Here is a 25,650-nt window from a genome sequence, read left to right on the forward strand (position 1 = left end):
GAGATTTTCTAATAGATTAAACTTTAAAAATGTCTTACCTTACATAAAAAATCCATAAAAGTTTAGCTAAATGACAGTTTTAGTTTTACTTATGAAAAACTCAAAACAAAGTGGTCTCGTTCTGTGTTTATCCTTATGAAGGTGTGAGCGGATGCTTTGTTATTTGAACGTATTAATATTTCACTCACACAGGCTTGCAAATGGGGGGGTTATTAAGAGGATGAGAAGAGAAGCATTCGAGTCATTTTCTGATTACTGAAGAGGAGCCGAGGTGGCATTGCTCCAGAGGAAACCCGCTGGGTATAAACTTGAGATAAGAGGCAGTTATGTCATCGAAACCCACTTTCATTAGTTTAAAACATCTAAAAATAACTTTTGTTTGATAAAAAAAACTTGTTTTCTCTGCCAAACGGTTTCTGCGGTGTCAGCGCTGCTTCAGGGTTCACAATCTCTCTTAGTGGATGGAAAAGATTTCCATGTAATAGATGACAAAACTCTTACTCTGGCTGGTGTCTTCCAGGTGGGACAGGAGCAGGGCTGTGAAGTTTTCCTCCTGGATTCTGTCAGAAAGCGTTTGCCAGGCGTTGCTCACTGAAAACAGAAAGACACAAAATTCTTCTTAAGGTTTGATTTAATTTCAGTTACACAACATGAATGATGCACGAAACACCAGAGATGTGACCAAGTCACTGTTTTGCAAGTCACAAATCTTTCCAGTCAAGTCTCGAGTTAAGTCCAAGTCAAAGACAACCAAGTCCAAGTCGAGTTCAGAGTCAGTGATGTGGAAGTCTAGCCTGGCCTGCCAGACTTCTCCTCTGTTTAATTCTGCACAGAGAAAGGGTCTGGGAACTCTCCTATTCAAACAACCGCACCCTGTGAGAATTCTAACCGAGCCAATCAGCGTATTGTTCATCACACACCACAACGCCGAGTTTGTCATTAACATGGTGACTGAAGTGGAGTTCGCTGCGACTCTTTCCTCTGTTCTAAATGACTCAAATGTCTTTAAAACCACAAGTAGAAGCACTAAAAGCATTTCTTCTAAAAAAATAAAAGATTGCGCCGTTGCCAGACGCAATTTTTTTTACTACGACTAGAAATCTACCGCGTCGTGCGGTACAGTCGGGATTTCCGTCTTTTTTCTGATTGGTCATTTTTGAGCTGCCTAGTCTCGCCCCTTAAGTGCCTCTCTGCCTGTGAGTTACCAGACTCGTTCTCTGTGCAGAATTAAACAGAGGACGATTCTGGCAGGCCAGGCTAGTGGAAGTCCAAGTCAAGTCCAAGTCCTTAACTTTGAATTTTCAAGTCCTAATCAAGTCATCTGTCCAACTTCAATTTAATGACAATGATAATAAATAAATTCCAGAAATAAAGCTTAATTTATTTGCTCAAACATGCAGAAAGTGCAACTGAAACTGATTATAAACAAAGTGCTGCTTGTAGCAGTACAAGATCAAACCCAGAACCAAGAATGATTCACGATTTTTGTCCATGTCGTGCCACTTTTGTGCTAAAATATCAAATGTGCTCAAGTCATCATCAAGTCAACAGATGCAAGTCGATTCAAGTCGCAAGTCATTGGCGTTCAAGTCCGAGTCAAGTCGTAAGTCTTTATCACGTCAAGTCAGAAGTCATTAAAATAATCACTCGAGACCAAGTCATGGGACTCGAGTCCACACCTCTGGAAAACACACAAAGATTTAACCATGAGTGGAAAACAGGGAAAGACAGGGGCCCAAAATAAAATGTCCCCAAGGGCCACTGAAATGGATTTTATGCGAGAAAAAAAAAAAGTAAAAAACTGGATGTAAAAATCTTTTGTGTGTTCATTCTGTGTATTTCATCCAATTTAAATACTTGGTGCTTTTTTAAACAGTGTTATCCATTGATCCATTTTCTTCCGCTTATTCGGAGTCGGGTCGCGAGGGCAGCAGCCTAACCCCGGTGTCACACTGGAAGCATCAGCAGCGCTGAACGTCACTGCTTCAGTTGGATTCCTTTTTTGTCCATGGACCGTTTCAAACCAGCAGTGATGCAGCAATTTCCAGGCACATCCCAGAAGCGGCACGCCGCGCCACGCAGCTAGATTGGATCGGGTTCTATTCTTGCCACGTGCTGCTTTTGGGATGCTTCAATTTCCGCAGTAAACATAGGGCTAGACAGGAAACTACACACGGTTTCAGTGTAAAATCACGGTAAATAGAAAAATAACAATTACTGCAGCGATGCAGTTTCATATCTATGAGATTTACGTGTGACCCAATGGCTTATTTACTCACAGGATTGCTCCAGAAGTGCAGCGTTTTTTTTTCATGGCTTTAACCCTGGCAGTGGGGAGGAGCAAGATCATATATGACATGAAACAGCAATATCAAACATGATTTCTTCCTTTTTAGTTTAATGGCGGAATGCATAAACCGTGACCTGAAGTCTCGAGGGATAGTGTGATCACAAAGTGAAGAGCACAACGAGGAAGCCGTGCCGCTGCCAAGACTATTCCAGTGTGAAAAGGACCACTTTGAAGTTCTCGAGTAAACTGTTCCGCTGCCGTTTTGCACTGCTGAGGCTTCCAGTGAGAAACCGGCGTAAGTCGAGAGGCCCAGACTTCCCTCTCCCCAGCCACTTGGGCCAGCTCTTCCAGGGGAATCCCAAGGCGTTCCCTGAAAAAGTGTATTAGCTTGTCGCTCTTGCTCTGTTTGTTCTTTCGTTGACTTTCCTTTTGGTTAAAGTTTTTTTGACTGACTGCAAGGACACAGAACATGACAAAAGTGGGTTCGACTCCATCCGTCCTTGTGAGGGCTCACCAACAGGCTAGCAAGGACAGATAATGGCGTTGCGTGTCTCCGTACTGATGCAGAAGCATAAACTAGGCTTAAGACCTTACCAACGGATGGCCATTAGGGTCAAAAATCCCTGGGAGCAACTTCCAGCTAAATGACAAGCACATCCTATTCCCTTTCCTCACTGACAACGAGTGAAGAGGTACAACAACGTTTCTGAACGGTGAAAGTTTTGTAACTGCTTGTTACAAATCAGTAAATTCATTTGGTCCTCATGGGCTCCCGTAGAAGAAAACATGGCATCTAATATGGCGTCGCCCAGAGACTTATACATGCTCCCATTTTTTTTTGTGGTTATATGTTATGAAGCTCCAATATATTAACAACTGGGCATAATTAATTTATTTTCAACAACATTTAGCTGGATGTTTGTAGCGATTGACGGTAAAAACTACACATTGTCTCTTTAAATTACAGCATTGTTACCGGAAACGCCGCTGAATTTCTGGATCGATGGGGAGGGAGGGGAGTCGAATGAATCAGGTAGATTCTGTTGATGCAGCTTTTTTTTATGTTGCTCCTGTTGTTGAAAAGAAGTATGAAGAAAAACACTAAACAAGATACCCGTCTCTATCGCAGCCTTTTTGGACTTTTATTTGGATATTTTTTGTCCTTTAAAAACCCAAAAATCTAAATAATGAGTCCAAAATAAGCAACTTCAAAAAAATTGCCAGATGTACGCAACATACTAAGAAGAGTGGGGGCTTTACACGTGACATTCAACATGCTAACTAGCATGACCAGTAAACAGAGGGAGAGAGAGGAGCCATCTTAGTCTCCCAACAGAAGCTTCACTGTTTCCTTGTGCCTGCAGGGCAGGGTCAACCAGGTCAAGCAGGACAAAATGAGTTATTAAAAAGACTGTTTATCAATATCAGTTAGTGATGCTAACGATAAGGAGGTGACAGGTCCCGAGGCCAAATGGCAGTCAAGCATCTTGTTGAAAATTATGGAATAAAGGCCTCCTTGGACAGATTGGTGCCGGAAACCGGATAAATTTTAAAAGTCTAAAAAAAAATAAGGGAATATAGCCTGCAGAAAGAAACGTCAGCAGGTTATTAGTATCAGGATAATAGTTTGGGAGAAATTTAGATGTCAAACTTCCTCTAACTTCTTTCTCTTTGGACATGTCCAGTTTGGGTTTAATACAAGCAGAAAGGGCAGAAAAGATCAGAAAGAACTCATGTATTCTCTTTTATGGAAAGACTCATCAACAGCACCGCCGGTGTCTTTGATCCAGAGAGTCTGTCACTGTCCTCCACAGGCTTTTCAAACGGAGCTCTGCTGAGAGCTAAAGGAAGTCTTTGGCTCATCTTTGAGGACAGACACTTCCAACTGTGGAGGCTGAAAGCTGCTACTGGTTCTAGTTTAAATTTAGGCTGGTGGTTTTCTCAGCTGTTGTCCCACTTTCTCGTCTCTCGCCGACCTTTCAGAGGCTTCAGGAGAGACAGCTTGGTGTGTTTATAACGCTTTCTGGAAATTCATGCAACTATCTGCACCTTAGCGTTTCGCCAGGAGGTTTTTGTGCATCAGTTTCCAATTTTAATTAATCACATCTGCTTTACAGGAAAATACATAATTCTGCTAAAAAAGTCCCAAACTTTTCTTCTTTTTATGTATATTTTGAAGAAAATGTTCCTCTTTTACTAAAATAATAAAGTCTGACTATCATGTTGCTGTTATAATGATGGAGAATGGTAAATAGCCTGTATTTGACATAGCCCCTGGAGTTTTACAACCCCCCAAGTCATTCACAGATTGACACACAGGTAGTGCCACAGCTGCCCTTTGGTTACGGGGCAGGCACTTGACCCCTCTGCCACTGCCGCCCATATTTTCTCATCTTTTGGTGTTTCTCTGGCAGAATAATCATCATCCACTTCTTCCAAGCTCAAAAAATGTCATATTTCATCATTTCACACTTCTGATAGAAAGCACGAATGTTCTCAACAGGTCAGTTTCCACGGATGGAATAAGAAAAGTGAAAATTCAGTTCATGTTGCTTGTTTTCTCAGACAACATCACAGACATCTCAAATGTGAAATTACTAAATGAAAACCCGTTCAGTCCTTTTGTTGCCTTACGACTCAGGTCAGCAAACTAATTTCTGTATCAGGCCAAAAAATCCTTATAGATAAAAACTATTGTTTTCAAATAAAGGTCCCTTTATTATTGTTACTTAGTGCATTATTAAGCATTAATAAACTATTAGTTAAGCTATTAATAAAGTATAATAAACAGCTGCTTAACCATATTATGTGACGCATTACTAAGCGGACAACCCCCCTGGCCCTTTGTTTTAACCTTAAGGACACTTAATAGTTAACAATAATGGTAATATTATTATAGGTAAGTAAACTTTAGTAAAGTGTCACCAAATTCAACTGTATTAAAGCTTTCATTCACTTATTTTATTGAAAACATCTGCAGTGGTTTTCAGTAGGAATGCATGTGAGCCATTCTCTGTGGAAGAAAAGCTCTGGCGCTCCTGTTTCAGGAAGTAGAAGTTAGCCTGAGGAATGGGGTGAGGAAATTGGCAGGATTTGGAGTTTAATTATTAATGATAATCGAACATCTTGCCTCTGATTGGCTAACAGCAATGCAAGTCTTCCACTGCCTCCATTTCTTCTGCAATATTGATGCTTTTTCTCCACAAATAACACAAGCCTGGAGGAGTTCTGCCATGTTTCGCAGTTGCTAATGCTAACATTAGCTTGTTCTAGCCGAGACGTGCTCTACCCTCTCGGATGAAAAAATCTACGGCATTCTGCGTTGTTAGCCAAGATGAGTGAGCCTTTGAATGTAAATTTACAGTCTGATGTAGATCTGTGTGGCTTTTATGACCTGAATGTTTCCTCGTCTATTTTCTTTTAGCGGCGGATGTAGAAAATGGTGGTAGAAGACTAGTTTCACATTCAACCTGCATGTTAAACTCAGAGTGACTGATCATATGCACACAAGCACATAAAAAACTGTTCCTCAGTGAACTTGCTCTTTAAAACCAGCCTCCAAGGGATAAAAAAAGAACTAAATCTCACATTTATCAAACAAAAATTCCCAAGGCATTTAAGAACATCAAACAACAGTGAATCATGGTGGTGGTAGTGGGGTGGTATGGGACTTCTTTGCTGCTGCTGGAGCTAGTTGCTGTAACTGATGTAACCATGAGTTCTGCTTATGTACATGTCGATGGTTCTGCTCTCTGGCAGAAAATCCTAAACGAGAATGTCTGACCTTTGACCTTAAACAGACTTGGAAAAACTACCAATGTAGCTCAATTAAATAACTCTGCAACAAACTAACTCTTCGTATAAAAAACTGAGACAGATCAAACATTTTTCATAGCACCAGAGTGTAAATTAGTTCTTTTTCGTCCACCACTTGTGCGTGTATTCACTAGTGTGTATAAACGATTGTTTTGCTTTAGCAAAAATAAATAAATAAAAAGCCTCTTCACCTTCGTTCTCTCTGGGTGCGGGTGGCTGTGTTCCCACTCAGAAAATATGATGTTAGATAATCATTTTAATTGATGCATGATGTAACCTTGTGCTGAAATAACAGCTGCATTGCAGAAATGGTTTCTGATTAAAAGAGATTTAAATTACGCATTATTAGTGAAATACTGTATTTTAGGGGGAATTGTTCTTCAAAAACTCAAATGTGCAAAAATAATTTTTCGTGTTAAGACACCCCAACAGGCGACACTCCTGCAGGCTTTATTAAAAGTTTTTATTCTGCACATTGTTTAAAAAATAAAGGCTGCTGAAGCGCAAGGGAAAAATAAATTAGTGCTTTAATTGAATATTCTTTAAATGCCTTTGTTGAGTATCTTTAAAAAATAAAACGTGCCAAGTTTTTTTGTACTGCCATCTTTACTTCTTAAGAACAAATGAGCTCCACTTTATTGGAATCAACAGATCAGAATTTTGCAAGGAACATAAACACCTTCTAGAAAATACAAGTTTAGCTCATAGGCAAGGCGACCAGTCAGGTTTTACAACATAATAATAAAATACCAGTTTGTGTTATTAAAGGGATACTTAGCAACTTTTTCATGTTTTTAAACCATTTTCTTGAGCCAATATGTGCTAAAATTACCCTTTACAGGGTTAATGAAAGGCCACCCAGCCCCCTAATTTTCAATGGACTACATTTCAAAATAAAAGTGGCCATATGTTTTCATTAGAGTACACGATCAAAGAGGAGATTGTTAGCTACATCTCGTTTGATCCTGAACTCACACTTTTGTTCAGGGACCATACTTCCTGAATGTTTGCTCCATTGCAGGTGGATATTACAGTTTTCTGCTATTTTAAGTCAGGTTTTTACAGTTGTTTTACAGAGTATTTAGTTATTTTTAAAAAGTTTAATTAGCTATTTGAAAGTCTTCTTCCCCACAGTATAATTTACAGTTTCACGGTTTATTTAGAAATTTTACACAATCTAGCAATTTTTATAGCTTCTGTAGCTTTTTCACAAAGTATACAGTAATTACCTATTTTAATAGCATATCTGGCTATTTCATTTTGAATTAGCAACTTTGACAGTTTATTTAGTTATTGCTATTTTACACCAGTCTAATTAACTATTGTTACAGTTTATTTAGCTAATTTTATAGTTATATTGCTATTTCCCACTCAGATGAACACCATCTACATCTTCATAGGTAGTACAATGGTCAGTACATTTTTCCTCGTTGGCATTTTTTATACATTCTAGTAGTTTATTTTCTAACTTGTGTCTTTACTTTATTGTGATTTTTGTCTTGGGCCCTGTGTGTAATTTCATTCAGAAGTGCATCGGCACAAACGGAATAACAACAAAACAATCTCTGTCTGATATTTGGTAAACAACGGAACCAATAAAAACATTTTTTTTATGATTAACTGATGAATAATCTCTCATTTTGCTTTGTGTTTCCTAGAGTCTCTATACAAACAGCTGCGGGAAAGCACAAGACACTCACATACCAACAAGAACAAGTCAGTGTTTCCAACTCTGAGGTGTGGGAATAAAGTACCCACAGTTCTACCAGTCGCTCTTTGTCCTTTTTTCCCAGCCCCTGCAGTCCGCTCCCATCCCTAAACCATTCCCACCACAGGAAAACATGACAGCCAAAACAAGGACAATTTCCCTTAATCACAAGAGTAAGAACAGATGGCAGCTAAGAGGAGGAGCAAGGAAGCACGCACAAAGAAAATTCACTTAATGTAGCAGATAATTTGGAAATGAGTATTTGCTTTTACTGAGATTAATCCACTAATGTTCTTGTTACCATGAACACTGAGTGTTTTTGAGGCTTTGAAATTGATGCAACAGTTGAGGGCCATCGTGGCCTGACCTCCCTTTGAAAGGTTTGGATCGACGCTTTTAGGTTGAGTTTGGCGCGATCAAAGGATGACCTCAGACGTGAGTCATGTGCAGTGATGTGACAGAAACTAGAAAGATGCTTAAAGGTTCTAGTTTAAATAATGCTTTTATAAATAGTTCCTCACAGGAGGTGGACTGATCGTTATTTTATTGTGTGTAAAGAAAACAAATGTGTGGAGCGTAATGTACAGCTGAGCAATAACAGGAGCGCTAATTATGACTCACTTTTCTTTTTGACGTGGGTTCAAACCCTCAGAACAATCAGAAATGAAACAACCATAATCACAGTTGTGTTTGGAACAATGAAAACTGTTTACATCAAAACAAAGAAGTGGCGTGGAAAAGGTAATGTAAGTAAGCAAGTAAGTACATTTTATTTATATAGCACTCATCACAGACATAGAATCACAAAGTGCTTCACATTGATCAAAACAAAGTCATAAAATCATAAACAGATTAACATCATAAAATCTAAATCCTCTCGAAACAGAATCAGATTAACGTCAGAAAAAAATAAAGTCACAAAATTATAAAATTTCATAAACAGATGAAAGATGACAAATTTGAGTTAAAAATAAGAAAACTAAAGATTTAGGTAAAAGCAGCTTAAAATAAAAGGGTCTTTAGCTGTTTTTTAAAGATGTCCAGACTGCCAATGCTGCGTAAGGATAAAGGAAAATCATTCCAAAGTTGGGGTGCAACAGTCTGGAAGGAGCAATCACCTTGACTTTTGTATCTGGTCTTTGGAACTTCTAGAAGGTTCTGGTGTGTGGACCTGAGGGCTCGGGTTGGAGCATAAGGCTTTAACAGTTCAGTAATATAGGGAGGAGCTTGACCATGTAGAACAATGAAAGTTATAGTCAGGATTCTAAAATAAATGTAAAGGTAACGGGTAAACAGTGCAGAGACATCCGTGTGCTCTTCTGTTTGCTCCAGTTAGGAGCCTCGCTGCAGAGTTCTGGACCAACTGAAGGCGGTCAAGGGCTTTTTTGTTAAAACATGTGAAGAGTGTGTTACAGTAATCTAGACAGGAGGAGATAAAGGCATGGAGAACCATTTCAAGTTCATGTTTTGACACCAACATTCGCAGTTTGGAGATATTTCTTACGTGATAAAAACAGTTTCGGACCAATGCTTTTGAGTGACCTTCAAGAGACATTGATTGGTCAAAAATAACACCCAATTTCCTCAAGTTTGTCTTGACGGCAGAGGATAAATGACCAAGTTTTAGACTAATCAGGGGAACCATGATCAGACATTCAGTGTTTTCAGAGTTTAACTGAAGGAAGTTATCTTCTAGCCAGCTGGCGATAGCTGATAGACACTCTAGTAATTCAGACAGTTTGTAGAACTCAGAATCCTTAAAGGAGCAGTACAGCTGAATATCATCTGCATATAGGTGATAAGAGAAATTATGAAAAGAATCAAGTATCTGTCCAAGAGGGTGTATGTACAGCAGAAACAACAGTGGCCCCAAAACAGAGCCTTGGGGTACTCCACAGAACAGATCAGTAGAATTTGACATGATTTGGTTTATACAGACACTGTAACTTCTGTTAGAAAGGTACAATATAAACCAGTCTAGAACAGTTCCAGAGATCCCTACCGAGTCACCAAGTCGGTTAATTAAGTTGCTGTGATCAACAGTGTCAAAAGCTGCAGAAAGATCTAACAATACTAACACTGTGATGTCACCTTGATGGTTAGAAACACAAGCAGAAATTTTAATTGGATATTTTTATGAAAAGGAGAGCTGATACCGATTTACTGAACATAATGAAAAGGAAGTTTGACTAAACATTCTAAATGTTCTTATTGTATAAAAGCCATTCACAATTCTACCTTCACATTAGTAGTTGCATTGATATTTCATGTAAAACATGCATGTTAGAAAGAAAATCCAGGAAAAGCAAGACGATTTATATCAAATAAAGTTGTTGTTTCTTTTATTTTGTGATATTTTGTCAGAAAGTTGCAAACATGAAAAAATACAATCAAGTTTGCAAACTGTTCCTCATAAAAGCTTCATTGTTCACGCATGCAACCTGCCTTCATCTGTTTGTGGCTCACAACAGTCCAGTAAGTGTGCTTTCAGAGAAGAAATATAATATTGTAGAACATTTCAATTTTTAGGGGAAATAACCGGATTTTTGCACAAATTGCCTCTTCTGTTGACAGTTTCAGACGAAAACCAACACGAGATGATAACTGCAGACGCAGAGTCAATAAGAATCAAAAAGCAACTTCAATGATAAAAAGAAGGTTTGCAAAAGAAAACTCAAGTTTGACCAGAATAAATACAACATGTGAAATTAACTCATGTTGGAAGGAAGGTTACACTGATACAGAGTTCAGTCTCAGCCGGCTGGAGGGTAGTCAGGTTGTCTCCTTTTAAAAAGGCCAAAGAGGGACAGATTTTCTTTACAATATGTGAGTCCACAGTTGCTGCGTCTATGCGGGCTAGCGCTACAGCGCTAGCATTTGTAATTTGACACCGAACCGAAGCCAGTAAACAGGAGCAACCCACAAGTTATTTCTTCTACCCGTAAAAAGCCACGGCATCTTTTTGCTTTAATATTGGGTAAAGAAGGCTAGAGGTGATGCTAACGGTCAACTAAAAGCAAATAGCTCTACAAATATCTCAAGCTACCTTTTCAATTACCAACAACTGGATATTACAGTGCTATATATATATATATATATATATATATATATATATATATATATATATATATATAGAAGGTGCTATATCAAATACATCTAGAATCTTCTGATGCTGATCCGTAACTGGCAACAGCCATGAAACTCACAGAACGACAGTGAGAAAGTCACTTTTTGTTTATAAAATTGGACTGCATTACCGCAATTTGACCACAAGATGTCATTCTTACTTCATTCAAACCTTTTAAAAAAATAAGCATGAAAACAACAGAAAGCTTTCATTTCCATCCATTTTCACAATTTATAATCTGAGTTATAACTGAATAGACTATTTCCACTTTCCCTACTTGTTAAAAACACAGACAAACATTTCTAAATATGATTCAGGCTTGATTGAACATTTAATGATGAATTGATCTATTTTACTTTTGATTGTATTTTGTGTAATCAAAAGATTTATGAAAACAATATTTTAAAACACCTTAATCCCATATCTAGAAATTAAATATAGTTTTTTTTGTTTTGTTTTGTTTTCCTCAGAGTTTAAGATAAAGTCAAGTAAATCTAGACAATTCTGGTTCAATGTTTTTAGCATCAATAAATGGTGTTATTATGGAAGAGGATTGGTACCGCCAAAAATAAATAAACTATTGACATTCTTTCAGAATTCTAACATTATTCTGATTATTCTGACTTTAATAATTCTGAGGAAAAATTATTCTTAAGATTAAGGTCAGAATTCTGAGAAAAATAGTCTAGGTTATCTTTCTTTTCTTTTTTTTTTCTTTTCAGTGGCCCCAATCATCTTCTGTATTTAATAAAAATAACAAATTGCTCCTCTAAATACAAAAAAAATTATTATTACATTTAACATTTTTAAGTAAAAAAAAACTATTTTGGGACCTCATAACATATTTCTCCATTGTTTAATTATTTTAAAAAAAGATTCCTGACAATGATAAAGATTAATGCACCTGTCTGGAACTGAGGCCCTGTCCACACGTAGCCGGGGATCTGCCAAAACGTAGATATTTTTCTATGTTTTGGCCTGTCATCCACACGAAAACGGAGTTTTTTCACACGAAAACCTTTTTGAAAACTCCGGCCAAAGTGAAGAGCTGCATTTTCTCCGTTTTGGGTGTCTGCATGTGGACAGACAAAACCGGAGTTTTAAGGTCCGCAACGTCACTTTCCGCGACAAAAAATATGCTGACATCACGTGTGTGTGACCTGTGTTTACACTAGCCGACAGCATGGATGCCCTCAGAGCTGCGCTCGCTTTATCAATTGTCCAAGCGCTTTTTGCTTGTTTGTTTTTGCAAGCGGAATTACTGCTCCTTGCGGAAGACCACAGACGAAGGACGAGGTTAAGAACGGGGGAAGTACTGCCGCCTACAGGTCTGGCATGTCCTTAACAACGTATTTATACGGGTACGTGTGGACAGAGTTTTTTTTTTTAAACGAGGTGGTGTGGATGCAAGTTTTTGGAGGGGCGGATATTCGTTTTTAAAAAACCCCGGCTACGTGTGGACTAGGCCTGAATCTGATGCATAATCTCCAATGATTGAGTGAAATTCAAAATCAAACTAACAAAAAAGAGCTCTACACTATATGACATTAAACTCAGTTACCGAGATTAATGTACCGAAAAGCAGAAGCAATAAGAGCCTTTATTTTGAAAGGCTTTCATTAAAACCATGTGTTTTTACCTCCTTGACTAAATAACAGCTTGTCTTTATTTTGCATGATGAGTTCCATCACAACCACCTCTATTTAAGTGCTAATAATCCATTTTTATAGCTTTTATGAGCGATCTCTTCAGGTTATCTTTGCTAATGAAGAGGAAGAAAACAGCTTTATGTGTGAGGAATCTTCAGCTGCATCTCATATGTTGGCGTAATAATTCCTGTTCATTGTTTCTGCCTTCCCAGCTTCATTCTTCATCTCCATTAAACTGCGTTAAACGTCTCGTCTCTGCAGCGATTCCTGTCCTCCAAACGCACACATAGGAACAGTCTCCATGCATTCCAGCACAATCCTAAACCACAATCTTACCTCATCCTCTAGTTTTGGGTCAATCGGCTGCAAAGCTGGTGTTAAACATCCAGAGGCAGACGAAAAAGTCCCAATGAAATCAGAGCTGTAATAATGTGCACTAATAAGACAACCATTCAAACGGCTTGGTAACAATTACTGACCACTTCTGGAGCTTGGTGTTTAAAACGTGTCTTGTTTACTTTTCATCACCATCAGACCCCCTACAGCAGACTGTTGCTACAATTTAAGCTATAAATAAAGACCTTCAGCTCCATTATGGCTCACGACTAATGCAGAATTCATTGTGTGGCATCAGGAATTCAGTTTGCAATATTTGGATTCCCTATCATCCAGATTAATTTGTTCTTGTTTTCATAATTCTGCTCAAATTGGAGCCACATCTGGTTCTGACTAACAAGGTGGCGTTCACAACAACCAGACTCTAAAACCAAAGCCTTTTATGTCATGATTTACATCTGCAGATCTCCTCCAAGATGCATACGGACCTGCTCTAACCTCCCCAACCAAAACATACTTTCACTATTTTTATCAGGGAAAAACAAGTTTAATCGGGAGCAGCTGCCAACGCGTGCTCTGGCTGCTCGATCAGAGGATTTGAAATACAGTAATTCTCCTTTGCATTATTACTGCGCCAAAATCAGCTGGTTAGAACTTTTTAACTTTCGTTAAAGCTAAACTGAAGCTTATAGCACAAAAAGACGCCCAAACAACAAATTTAAAGTATTCAGCAACTGTTTTCCTAAATTAAAAGAGAACTTTTTAGTGAAAACTGAAAAAAATCACAAACTTGAACTATCTGCATTTAAATATAAACATTTCTGCAGCATGGGGATTATTTAGCCAACATGAGATTTATGGTTTCTGTTCATTTTTTTTCTTCTAATTTCCTACAGATCTATTACATTTTATTCCCATTGGGATTAATTAGTACACAAGTGTTTTATGATGGGTAGAAAAGCTTTTCGACCTTGTTTTGTGAGCTTACATTTACAACAAAATCAAGATAAATAAAAACTTCAGTGTTTTGGTTAAATGTTCTTACTCTGCTCTTATAAAAGGGTAATAAATACAGCCAAGATGGAAAAACACTTCATTCAGGATTTTTCTCTACATAAGTTGTTCTTAAACACTTCCTGTTTTCAGCCAAAAAATGTTGGCACTGTTGCAGAATAAAAACCTATTAGCAGGGTTCAAATACAGCTTTTGTGGTTAAATCTAATTATTCTCTCATATATGTTTATGAGCCCGGCGGAATGAGGAGAACTGAACCTTAGGTGGGAAATAACACAATCGTTTCCGTTCAAACACTAAGAATAAAAGCAGATTTCTGATGAAAATAGTTAAAACTACTGAAAATTTTTACGTTAGAGCAAATAAGCAATCACAACTTGCAAAAAATCATTTTGTTTTCATTAATGCACACATAACCCCAGATATCTCCAACGTGATGTCCAAATGAAAGTACCCAGATACACCTGAGGACCCGTCCATGTGCGGCCCATCAGGCTTTTGGCATTTAGCAGTTAGGCCCCTTAACCTAATTTATCATTTAATCGGTTGCAGCTGAGCTTCATTTTTCTAGTTAATTGTCAGCGATTTGCAGTAACGGCCCTTTTTTTTTTTTTTTACCAAAGCTCTTTATTTGACAAAGCCACTGCTCCTGCTCTCTGAAGAGAAAATGTTCATAAAAGACAAAAAAATGACAAAAACTATCATGTGTCTTCGTCTGAACTTCTGCAGTGACCGACCCAGGTGATGGCTGCTCTCGGCTCTGACACCAGCCTGGACGACAACTGAAGCAGCCCTTTTCATCCACAACCTCCCACTCAGTCGGATCTTTACGGAGATCAAACAGCAGCCTCCGCCGCTTTTAGCTCCGCACTAACGCTAACATTTGCCCAGTTTTGTGACCAGCAGAGATGCAGCCTCGTCTCCTGGGTGACTCACTGCTTTGCTCTGCTGTCCAGTGGCTTCAAACTGAATTGTTTGGCGGCAAGCTAAAGAGAAACTTCCTGCATTATGATGACATTAAAACTCAAGGCTGCAGATGATTACTGACAAAATATCTAATATTATTATGACATCTGGACCCCCTTTTGCTTTCAGAGCTGCCTTGTTTGTTTGTGACGTTCCACCACATCTCAAAGGTTCTGGAGTGGACTGAGATCTGGTGACTGTGGAAGACGATGGAGTCCAGTGAACTCATGGTCATGTTCTAGAAACCAGTTAGCTTTGTGACACGGGGCTTCATCCTGCTGAAAGTAGCCATCAGTAAACAGATCCACCGCGGTCCTAGTCAGCAACAACACTCCTTAGTTAGGCTGTGGGGTTTAAAGGTGGCTCAGTTAAAGCAGGAAGCATTTTTCCAGTCTTGTTGCAAAACCTCTTGAAATCAAACAAAACGTTGAAGTGAACAAAGTTGGTATGGAAGGACTGGGCAGCGTGCTTCTGTCACCTCGCTTTCTGATTGGCTATGCGTTGCATTCAACTGGCTGCAGCATTGTTTGTAACTCTTTTGTACGTTCGTTCTGAGTTTATCTTCGTAATGCACTTCTTTGTTCTTTTTTACCCGACAAATCTGACGCGGGCAGTAGAGGGTGACATCGTCCTCTACTGCCCGCGGATGAGTGGAAGTGAGGCCACCAACACTCTGATGATGACTAGAGACATTAGTCAAAACATGTCAGGTAAAAAACTATTTTTTACTCAACTGTGTAAAAAAAAGAACAAAGAAATGGAGCATTGTTTGTCCTCAAAAATCAGACCAAGACAATCAAACACACAGATTCATGATCCAATCAGTCCCAACAGAATTAAGAACAGTCTAGAGAACTCTCAGCACTCCACATATGACAGGAATATCTTATAAGATTGTCTTTGGAACCATTACGCTAATTTAGCACTCCTTAAGATTGTAGGAAGAGGGGCATGAAGTGAAATACTGGCAGGATTGACCTCCCTTGTGAACCAGGCCAGACCAGGAGTGATATCCTGTGCCGTTTAAGTCTTTCTATCTTCTAAACCAGGGATTCCCTAACTGTGGCGAGCTGCCGCTAGGGGGTGCGCGAGGTGAAAAGTGTAATGGCTGCAGAGCTCAGAGAAGTCTGTCATATGTCACCATTAGCATAGCCAGAAACTCATTTGTGGGTGGACCGTGGGCCAAAGAAAAAGTAAGTGGGCCCAATAAATGTAATTGAAAACAAGTATATTTTTGCGCGCGCGCATGTGTGTGTCCTCCGCATGTGCCCTAGCTTCGTAATAACAATGCGCGCCGAGCTTCAGCACTCTGTCCTGCGCATGCCGATATGTTCCGTATTTGATCATTTTTAACAATGTTGGAGAAATCTGAAGGTGGTGAGTCATTCTGGCAGATTGTAATTAACACCCTGTCTCATGTAGGTGTTCTGACATTGTAAACCTCACACACAGAACATTGTGGATGTAACAAAATAAATCAAGAAATGATTCCCATCTGAGCATTTTAGCATTATTATATTATTATATTAGCACACTGACTGTGGGACAGCATTCTAAACGTGTCAGGCTATTAACAACGCGCTGAAGATCTGAAGTTCAGAGTGCGTCTGTCAGAGGTCAGACGCGTTCCAGCAGAACCACGGCTCACGGGTGCACAAGTGAGCACATCTGGGCTGGGCAGAAGTAATTTTACAACATTGGTTTAAATAGCGCCAATAACGAGACACAGTGACTGGAGCGGCTCATGGAGCTGTACCGCACACACACACACACACACACACACACACACACACACACACACACACACACACACACACACACACACAGATTCAATAAGCGCGCACGCTGTGCATACTCCGGCGAGCCGTCAGACTGAAGGCAGAAATGAGCGCTGCCTCCTCCGTGATAAAAACTTTCAAGAGGTTTTATAACAACATTTTTCATTCAAGGCCATATTCTAGCTTCTATTTTGGGATGACGTATTAAAGTTGAGTCCGCTCCAGCCAGTGACTCCTCATGAACCTGACCACAACTCATGTTATTGCAGCATTTGTTATTCCAGTCCGCGTGGCAGCGGATCGCAGATTCAGCCACACCATAAAACAGCAATAAGTCTGTCTGAGGCAAAAGTGAACCTCATGGCTATAGCTTTTCCATCTTTTACCCTATAGACATTTGAGTACGCACAAGTAGGTGACCAGTTCAGGTTTACGCAGAGCAGAAGGAAGGAGAGAGCTCTGGCTGCACAGGTTAAACGTTCCTACTTTAAGAAAACTGTTAAATTGCATTTTTTATGTGCTACCTGGGCACTCTAAATATTGATTTAAAATTAAATCAAAGGAAATTGTAATGGTATCAAATGCTTATTAATTACTATTTAAAAAATGAAAGTGATGGGGAAAAAGGTCGATCATATTTTTTTAACCCTGTCTGTCGAGTGCGTCGACATGGTCGGGACATAGAAGGGGGTGTGCAGCTAAATAAGTTTGGGAACCGCTGTTCTAAACGTCTACCCTTTCTCCTCTGACACAACTGCTGCTAAGTGGACATTTTCTCATTTCTGGATCATTTATAAACACCAGAGATGATTATGGGTCAAAACATTGGTAGATCAAAAAGTCTTTAACAAAACAAAATCACTTAATCCTCCCTAAATTCTGATGCTTCATTTAAACTTCAACAACTTTAAGGACACCCCACCAGAAACACCAAATTCTGACCTCATCTTCAAAATCACAGGGCCACCTAGCATTTAGGTTCTTGCAGAGCTTGTTTCAATTTTCAAGATGAATTCCAGCTTGGAGGATCTGACAGAACCAACGTAAATTTACATATTCCACTGGGGAGCCTTTAAAGCAGGGCTTCTTCCGTTCTGGTCATATTTAGGAGTTCTGTCTGTCTGCTCAGATAACTACCAGGGGACGGGACGGGACGCGTTGTGCTCAGGATGACAACAGACAGTGTGAAAGTGCCAAAGACGCAATTAAAAAAAAACTCTGCAGCATTTATAAATCAGGACCCAGAGGATGTTTGTGTGCCTGTGATGTTAGATTTGGTGACTGGTGAACATCTAGATGACGTGATGAGAACACACACACACACACACACACACACACACACACACACACACACACATGGATATGTTTTAGTGATATATGAGCCACCTGCAGGTTGTTGCATTTTCACGCAGTTACGTGATAATGAATAAAATCCTTTTGGGTTTTTTGGAAGACTTTGAAAAAAATATACAGTATATCTATAAGGCTTTAGGAAATGAGATGATCTGTTTTGTTTTTCAGTGAAGTAAATATGTGGTTACAGGGCTAGGACAGCTTTCAGACCTTTTCAAGTCCTTTATCTTAACATAAAACAGAATACACCATGTTCGCTCTACAGCATCACTCAACAGGGAGTTCCTGCCAAAAATTTGCTTGATGATGTTTCTCTGTAACTGTACCTCTTTTTTAGAATTATTTGTAATTACAAAAAGACGTCTTGAAGTCAATCTTGACCCACAATCGTCCTTGAGAAAGTGAACAGCTGGCTGATAATCTGCCTCTGCTCCAGCCAGAAAAAGTGACGCCCCTCAGGCTCAGCTTTGACCTTCCATCCTTCTCTCTTATAGCCGGATGTGGAAACATCGTAACACACTAATTACACCTGAGCAGCACCCCTACCCCTCCCATCGGGCATCTTTACTAAATGAACAGCAGAGGAAATGCTCCCTTCTGTCTCTTGGTGTTACAAACTGTTGCTGGTTCAGAAGGTGAGCAGGAAGTAGAAAAAGAAGAGACTGGATCCAAAGAATGTAAGATCAGTAATTAAGTATTACTATGTTTTACAGGGAAATGCATGAATAGCAAACTCTTAGTACATCCAGGAAAAAGCAGGTCAATTCAGAGAATAAAAGCATGAATACATGCTTACGGTATGAAGTTCACCCTTAAATGAAACAGACAAAAATAAAAAATAAAAAAATGAGTGAAGGATATGATGGAAAGTTTTTTATACACTAGTTTCAATGCCTCAAAACTGTCCCACTCCCCTGATGTTTTAAAAATGAATTTTTCATTTGTAAAGGAGTTTCACAAATGTTAAACTTATTAGCAGCATGATCACCACTCAGATTTAGCCATTAGCATTCCACATCTGTTTACCTACAGATGTTAATCACAAAGTGTGCACGTGTTTGTGGAAGTACCCTGACTGAAGCAGTTACATAACAGACAGACTGATTGATTGATTAGGGGTTGGACTCTATAAAAAATTAATCTAATTAATCAGATACTTAGTGATTAATTAATCTTGATTAATCACATTTTAATTGTTCAAGGCAGTTTGCCCCAAAGCAATTTTTTCTTTATTAAAAATATTGTTAGTGAGGTACAGATGACATCCCCACACTTTAATGAGTATATTTCTGTAGCAACATGGTATGTTTGAGTGACATGGTCTCATTATAAAGGTAACCATTGTGGGATTTGTTGGGAAGTGTAAATAGAGGAATTTGTGTTATTGATGAAGTGTAAATGGAAATGGAACATTTTAAATGTTGTGCACTGAACTGAACACTAGATGGCAGCAGAACACTGCTAATATATGTAGAGAGGTGTAGTGTAGCGTTCAGGGGAAGTTCTGCTGAGGATTAAGATGAATGCTGCATGTATACTTGTCCCTCCTGCTGTAATAAAGTTCAAATGGTTAAAGTTCTGCCTGCTTGCTTTCTACATATACATACATCATACAGATATATCTATCTATCTATCTATCTATCTATCTATCTATCTATCTATCTATCTATCTATCTATCTATCTATCTATCTATCTATCTATCTATCTATCTATCTATCTATCTATCTATCTATCTATCTATCCATCCATCCATCCATCCATCCATCCATCCATCCATCCATCCATCCATCCATCCATCCATCCATCCATCCATCCATCTATCTATCTATCTATCTATCTATCTATCTATCTATCTATCTATCTATCTATCTATCTATCTATCTATCTATCTATCTATCTATCTATCCATCCATCCATCCATCCATCTATCTATCTATCTATCTATCTATCTATCTATCTATCTATCTATCTATCTATATATATATGTGTGTGTGTGTATGTATAGAGAGAGAGAGAGAGAGAGAGAGAGAGATAGATAGATAGATAGATAGATAGATAGATAGATAGATGGATAGATAGATAGATAGATAGATAGATAGATAGATAGATAGATAGATAGATAGATAGATAGATAGATAGATAGATAGATAGATAGATAGATAGATAGATAGATAGATAGATAGATAGATAGATAGATAGATAGATAGATAGATAGATAGATGATAGATAGATAGATAGATAGATAGATAGATAGATAGATAGATAGATAGATAGATAGATAGATAGATAAATGAATGAACAGCATAACGTGAGAATAAAAATAGTAAAATAATGTGTTTTACCTCTGTTGGATGGCTAGAGGTGTGCATTCACAAATGAGAGACGTTGCTTCAGCTGCAATCTTTGATAGGGAGATTGGCTTAAAGGGGAAATCATTGTTTCTGCCTCTAGATGGAGCTTCTGAGAAAAGACTCTAGATTTCTGCTTTAACATGATATCTCATTGAATTGGGAAACCTTGTCCTGAGATCACATTTTAAAGAGACTGCAAGTGCCAATTTACATTAAGAGGTGGCAAAGTGGAGCAGTTAAGTGGTTATTAAAACTTCTGAGAGAATAAATTATGAGTTAAAACTTACTTTTGTCACATTTAAAATAAATTTAGGTGTCTTTAAAAATAAATGAGGCAATTTAAAACAAGGACTTTCTCAGTTGAATGTTAAGCTCGATAACTCACTTGAAGAAGACATACTTTGTTGCTGTAAAAGTAGAGAAGAGTTGTTATGTTAATGATATAAAACATGTTGTTATTGGCCAATAAATAGTTCTGTTTTCAAAACAAAAGTTTGTCATTATCATTGTTTCAAATTTTAAGGGAGAAATATCCTTACAGTCTCTGACTAAACACCACAACACACATGTGTTTGGGATTCAGAAGTGAGTCATCATGAAACACAGATTCAGAGCAGGAATACCTTTAACCAACAATAGGTGTCACTCAGATGTTTTGAGACAACTGAACAGAATTTCTCTTGAAATGATTTCTCCTGATATGAATTTAGGTGAAAACCTGAAAACTTCCAGTTAAACAAATGTATTGATTTTGCTAATTAGGAACTGACTGGTTCTTGTTGGCTGCCGTGAAAAAGCTCTGAACAACGATGAAAATGCTCAAGCAAGGTATCAGTTTAACCTCTGACCTTTAGAGTGTAAAAGATCTTGCAGGTGAAAATCAGTGCATGAAGTTAAACCAGCTTTTGTGAAGTAACCTTGACCCCGTCAGATCATTCCTGACTCAGAGGAAAAGTCTGCATCAAATTAGAAGAAATCCTGTCTTTGGCAATTCACTGTGCTCACAAGTGCGGGATAAACGGATGTAGAGGAAATTGATGAAACTCTGACATTGAGTGTTTTACTTTCCTTCTGCAGAAACTATGAACACATTTAGCTGCTACGCCTCCTTTGAAGGAGGTGAAATGATTTCTGTCAGAGAGCAAATAGTAGAAATAGTTTGGCTTTAAGCCAAGGCTGCATGCTGATTACACGCTGTGCTCTGCACCATTAAGTTATGAAAGCCAGGAAGACCTTTGTTCTATCAGAATGACACTCATGAACTGGGGATGATGGAAAAATAACAGCAACAACCTGCTTGCTACTTCTGGCAAAAATGCAGCCTGTTCACACAAACATTCCCATTGATAGTTCTCATTCTGCATTTTGAGCACAAAACGATAATAGCTAATAAAAAATAATTCTCAACAAGCCAGTTTGTGGGAAGAAGTCCTGCATTCTGGATTTGCCTTCTTAGCGCCAGAGAGGGAGGTCTCACTTAATGCTGCGAAATTTGGCAAAGCTCACCCTGGGCACTTTTAAGTCTCTGAGATGGACTGCAGCAAGAACCACTTAGTGGTCCAGCTGCAACTTCAGAGGAGGAGAGGGTAAGACTTCCTATTGCCCACTTTGGGCTCTCAGATGGATCAAAAAGTCTGGATTTATACAGGTATAAAGCAGAAACATGAAAAAATAATTTAAAAACATGGAAATGTGTTCACGAGAAGATACAATTGAAATTGTTTTAAAGGCTGATTATAATAATCCCATCATATCAAACCCATCCAAACATCAAATTGGCTTAAATAGATCTAGAGTTATCTAAAGCATTTTTATTTCCCAGAATTGCTCTTTTACGCCTTTTCACTCTGACAGAAACGAATAAAACATGATTTAATGGCCTCTCCTCAATAATAAAGCGGGTTTTCTCTCTTCGGTTAAAACAAACAAGCAGCGTGTTTTATGTATTTCTGCTGCTGTTCGGGGAGCAGCTCCATGGCGCGCCTCGTGCCAAGTCTTGTCCAGCCCCTGCTGCAGAATGGATGTAAATCAAATTCCCTCAAGAATGCCTCAAGAGAAAGTGACAACTCTAATGGTGTCGAGCTTTTGTAGTTCACTTTTCTCCTGAGTGGAGGCGAAAACGTCTGCGCTTGTGCGCGGAAATGTGAGTGATGAGTGCATGGTCCTTGCCTCTCAAAGGGATGAAAGCAAGCTGCAACAAGCTCGGAGTAAAACACAGGACCATGCTGGGGTAGCACCAGTTACAAATGGAAAATAAAGTGTGCGTTAAGTCATTTTGCTACCACAGAAACAAAACATTAGGGGGAAAAGCGCAGAACTTTTGCGCATTTAAGAGTTAAACCTCAGATAAAAGTCAGAGGCGACTACTTACTCATGAAAACGATGATGGAGACATAAGTGCGTGTTTTTATTAAATCCATGGTTATCTTTCCCTCTCTCGCTCTCTCTCTGCGGCTCCACGGCGACGGCGGAGTTGTGGCTCATTTACGCCTTCGTGGAAACGCGTTGCGCGCACAACCAGACGCACACACGCGCTGCTCCGGACAGTGTAGTTATGTCTCCAAGTTGCGCACTGTTACTCATACTAGTGATGCTGATGCTGCTGCAGCTCCCAGTGACGACAGCAACCCCCCATCACCCCCTCCTCCTGCCTCGGCGTGAGTTAGTCACGCTCATAACGGGCTCCCTTGGTCCTGGAGACAGGATGTGCGTCCTGCAGCGGGTCTCAAAACGATGTGCTCCAGTTGCTGACATCAGGACGCAGCTTCAGCCAATCCAAGAAATTTATTTACAGGCCTATTATTTATAACAATAGCTGAGGGATATAATTAGCGATATATGGCATAATAAAAACATTTGACAACTGAATCTTTAATAATAAAAAAGCGTCGTTTTCATTACTGTTATGGCTCCAAACGAGTTTAAAAATAGAAAACCTTTGAAGTTTATGCATTACTGCAACTTTTTTACCACAGCTTGACTATTAAGGTTCGTGACAGTTGAAGATTCATACTGCAAAGCTTCAGAAATGTATTCAAACTCCTAGAAAAAAGCATCCATGATTGTTTCTAAGCTGGAAAATTACATCAGCATTTCTCACAAGGAGGAAAATGAGCCACAAAAAGACAGAAAAATGGATCAAAACATGTTTATTTATTTTGGTTTTTAATTTAGTCAATTGTAACTATGGCTGAGGTGAAGAGCACAGATTTTCTGGACTTACGAATAAAACTTTTAAAAGGAATTTTGAAATAGTGTTTTGGTTGTTTTTTATATATCTCCAAGTCTAATAGTGATGCCTCAATGATGTTGATGAATGTTTTACATGAATGGGTTGAAAAAGTGTAGATCACATTATCAACAAGGGATGAAAACTGAAAAGAAGGCGACCTTGACTGCAGGGTAAGAATCACAATCACTGCTCTAATCCACAAAGGACACATCAGAGCGAAGTGAAGTTTTGCAAGTTAGTGAGAGAATTACCAAACACCAAACCTGCATCCTGACCTGGTTAAGAGAGTAGAAGTTTTTAAAGTTGATTTATTTTCGTCACTCACCTACATCAGAACAGATTTTCGTCTCTGTGTTTCATTCAGCCGTTCTACGCCCCCCTTCTGTCTGGTCTCGTTTGTTTATCTTGGATTTTCTGATTTAGGTTACTTCTAACTATCATCTGTCTCCTCTATCCTTGTTATGGACAATAAGGTCCCAAATGAATTGTTTCCTTTTCAGAAGCTAACAGTCAGGATTTATTTCAGGGAAACAGACGATCAAACGTAATTGTGAAAGAAAAAAATGTCAAGTTTAATTTCTAGCCATGAAACACCCCAGGGGATGGCAGTCCTCGGATGCAATTATCCAGCATGTTTTAGTTGTTTCCCTGCTTCAACACACCTGATTCAGTGGTTGAATTAAATGACTCTCTGTATAAAATCTGATGTGTTGGTGCAGGGAAAGGACACAGCAACATTTACAGACTGAGCAGGCTTTGAACTTGCAACCATCCAATTACAAGGGAAGCACTTCCCCGTCACCCCATCTGCACCAAACCACCATAACCTATCCATAAAAGCTTCCTTGAGACTAGTTCTCACCTTTACTGCCACTGTTGAAGAGAAGAGCACGTCAAAAGTTCTTCTCATGGATGTTGTTTAGGTGAAATAACAGTCAACATCACATGCTCTGAGAGGTACAACAAACCTCAGTGTCTCACCAGGGCTGTAAATGTTGGTGTAAATCTCCCAAACGATCTCGAGTTTGGCCTTATTGGCTGGTTTCACGTAGCATCAGAACTGGGTACGTATGTAGAACTGACTGAGATAGAAAGAAAAGTCTCTGAGGCAGTGGACGTAAAGGGAAAACAATTTTTTTAAAGTAGAGAAATCTAATATTTATACACATAATCACTATAAATGTGTCAGTTTTGCTTAACTATGTGTGTCTATATGCAATCTGAATTATGAACACATTATTTTCACCAGCTGTCTCTCATTAAACAGTAAATTTCCCCCAATTTCAATGCACATTAGAGATGTACATCACCGTTCACACACACACACACACACACACACACACACACACACACACACACACACACACACACACACACACACACACACACACACACACACACACACACACACACACACACACACACACTACCACCACCACCACCACCAACAACAACAACAACAAAAACAACAACAACAACAACAGTCCTGTCTCAATTAGCGTTTACACACTAGCATCGTCTCCACTCCGCCTGGACTGGGTTTGGGGTGTTCTCATTTAAGTAGCCTTGGATTTTTCCACGCACAACCGGACGTCTTTTCAGCCCTCTCCCCGAGGCGGTCTGCTTTGAGACGAACTGGTCCAACACACCCACTGCTGACTGATTGGCCGGCTCAAATTAACGCCTACCATTAGGGGGAGCCACCGATTGGCAGATAGAATCAACCCGCAGGGACTTACCATGGGGACTTCCCCCAGGTGCGATTCATTATCATTCTGGATACTGAGGAGTTAACGGGTTTATGACTGAAGCCATTTTTCTCTGTTTCTCACACAGACCAATATTTATTATGTACATCAGAACACCCAAGTATACATATAATATCAGTGGTCAGAACGTTAACTACAGAGCAAATATAAAAGAAAATGGTACCAAAAACTAGAGGACAAACATATTTAAATGTTTTAAAAACCTGCAGATACCCAACATGGGCAATAAAGGGAAACAACAGAAAGAAAAGAACAACCAA

The 25,650-nt window shown here is 39.0% G+C and overlaps 1 protein-coding gene across 1 annotated transcript in view; it reads right to left on the reverse strand.

The window, feature by feature from the left end:
- The window catches only part of ltk (leukocyte receptor tyrosine kinase), a 66,376-nt gene extending 43,339 nt beyond the window's left edge, over positions 1 to 23,037 (reverse strand). Inside the window, exons 1-2 of the mRNA XM_015969994.3 lie at positions 22,761 to 23,037; positions 502 to 591 (exon numbers count right to left, since the gene is read on the reverse strand). Of these exons, the coding sequence (XP_015825480.3) occupies positions 502 to 591; positions 22,761 to 22,809 (139 nt within the window). The 5' untranslated portion in view covers positions 22,810 to 23,037. The remainder of the gene's footprint in view (positions 1 to 501; positions 592 to 22,760) is intronic.
- Between the last annotated feature and the right edge of the window lie 2,613 nt (positions 23,038 to 25,650).

The sequence above is a fragment of the Nothobranchius furzeri genome, chromosome 18, assembly GCF_043380555.1.
Source record: "Nothobranchius furzeri strain GRZ-AD chromosome 18, NfurGRZ-RIMD1, whole genome shotgun sequence".
NCBI lineage: Eukaryota > Metazoa > Chordata > Actinopteri > Cyprinodontiformes > Nothobranchiidae > Nothobranchius > Nothobranchius furzeri.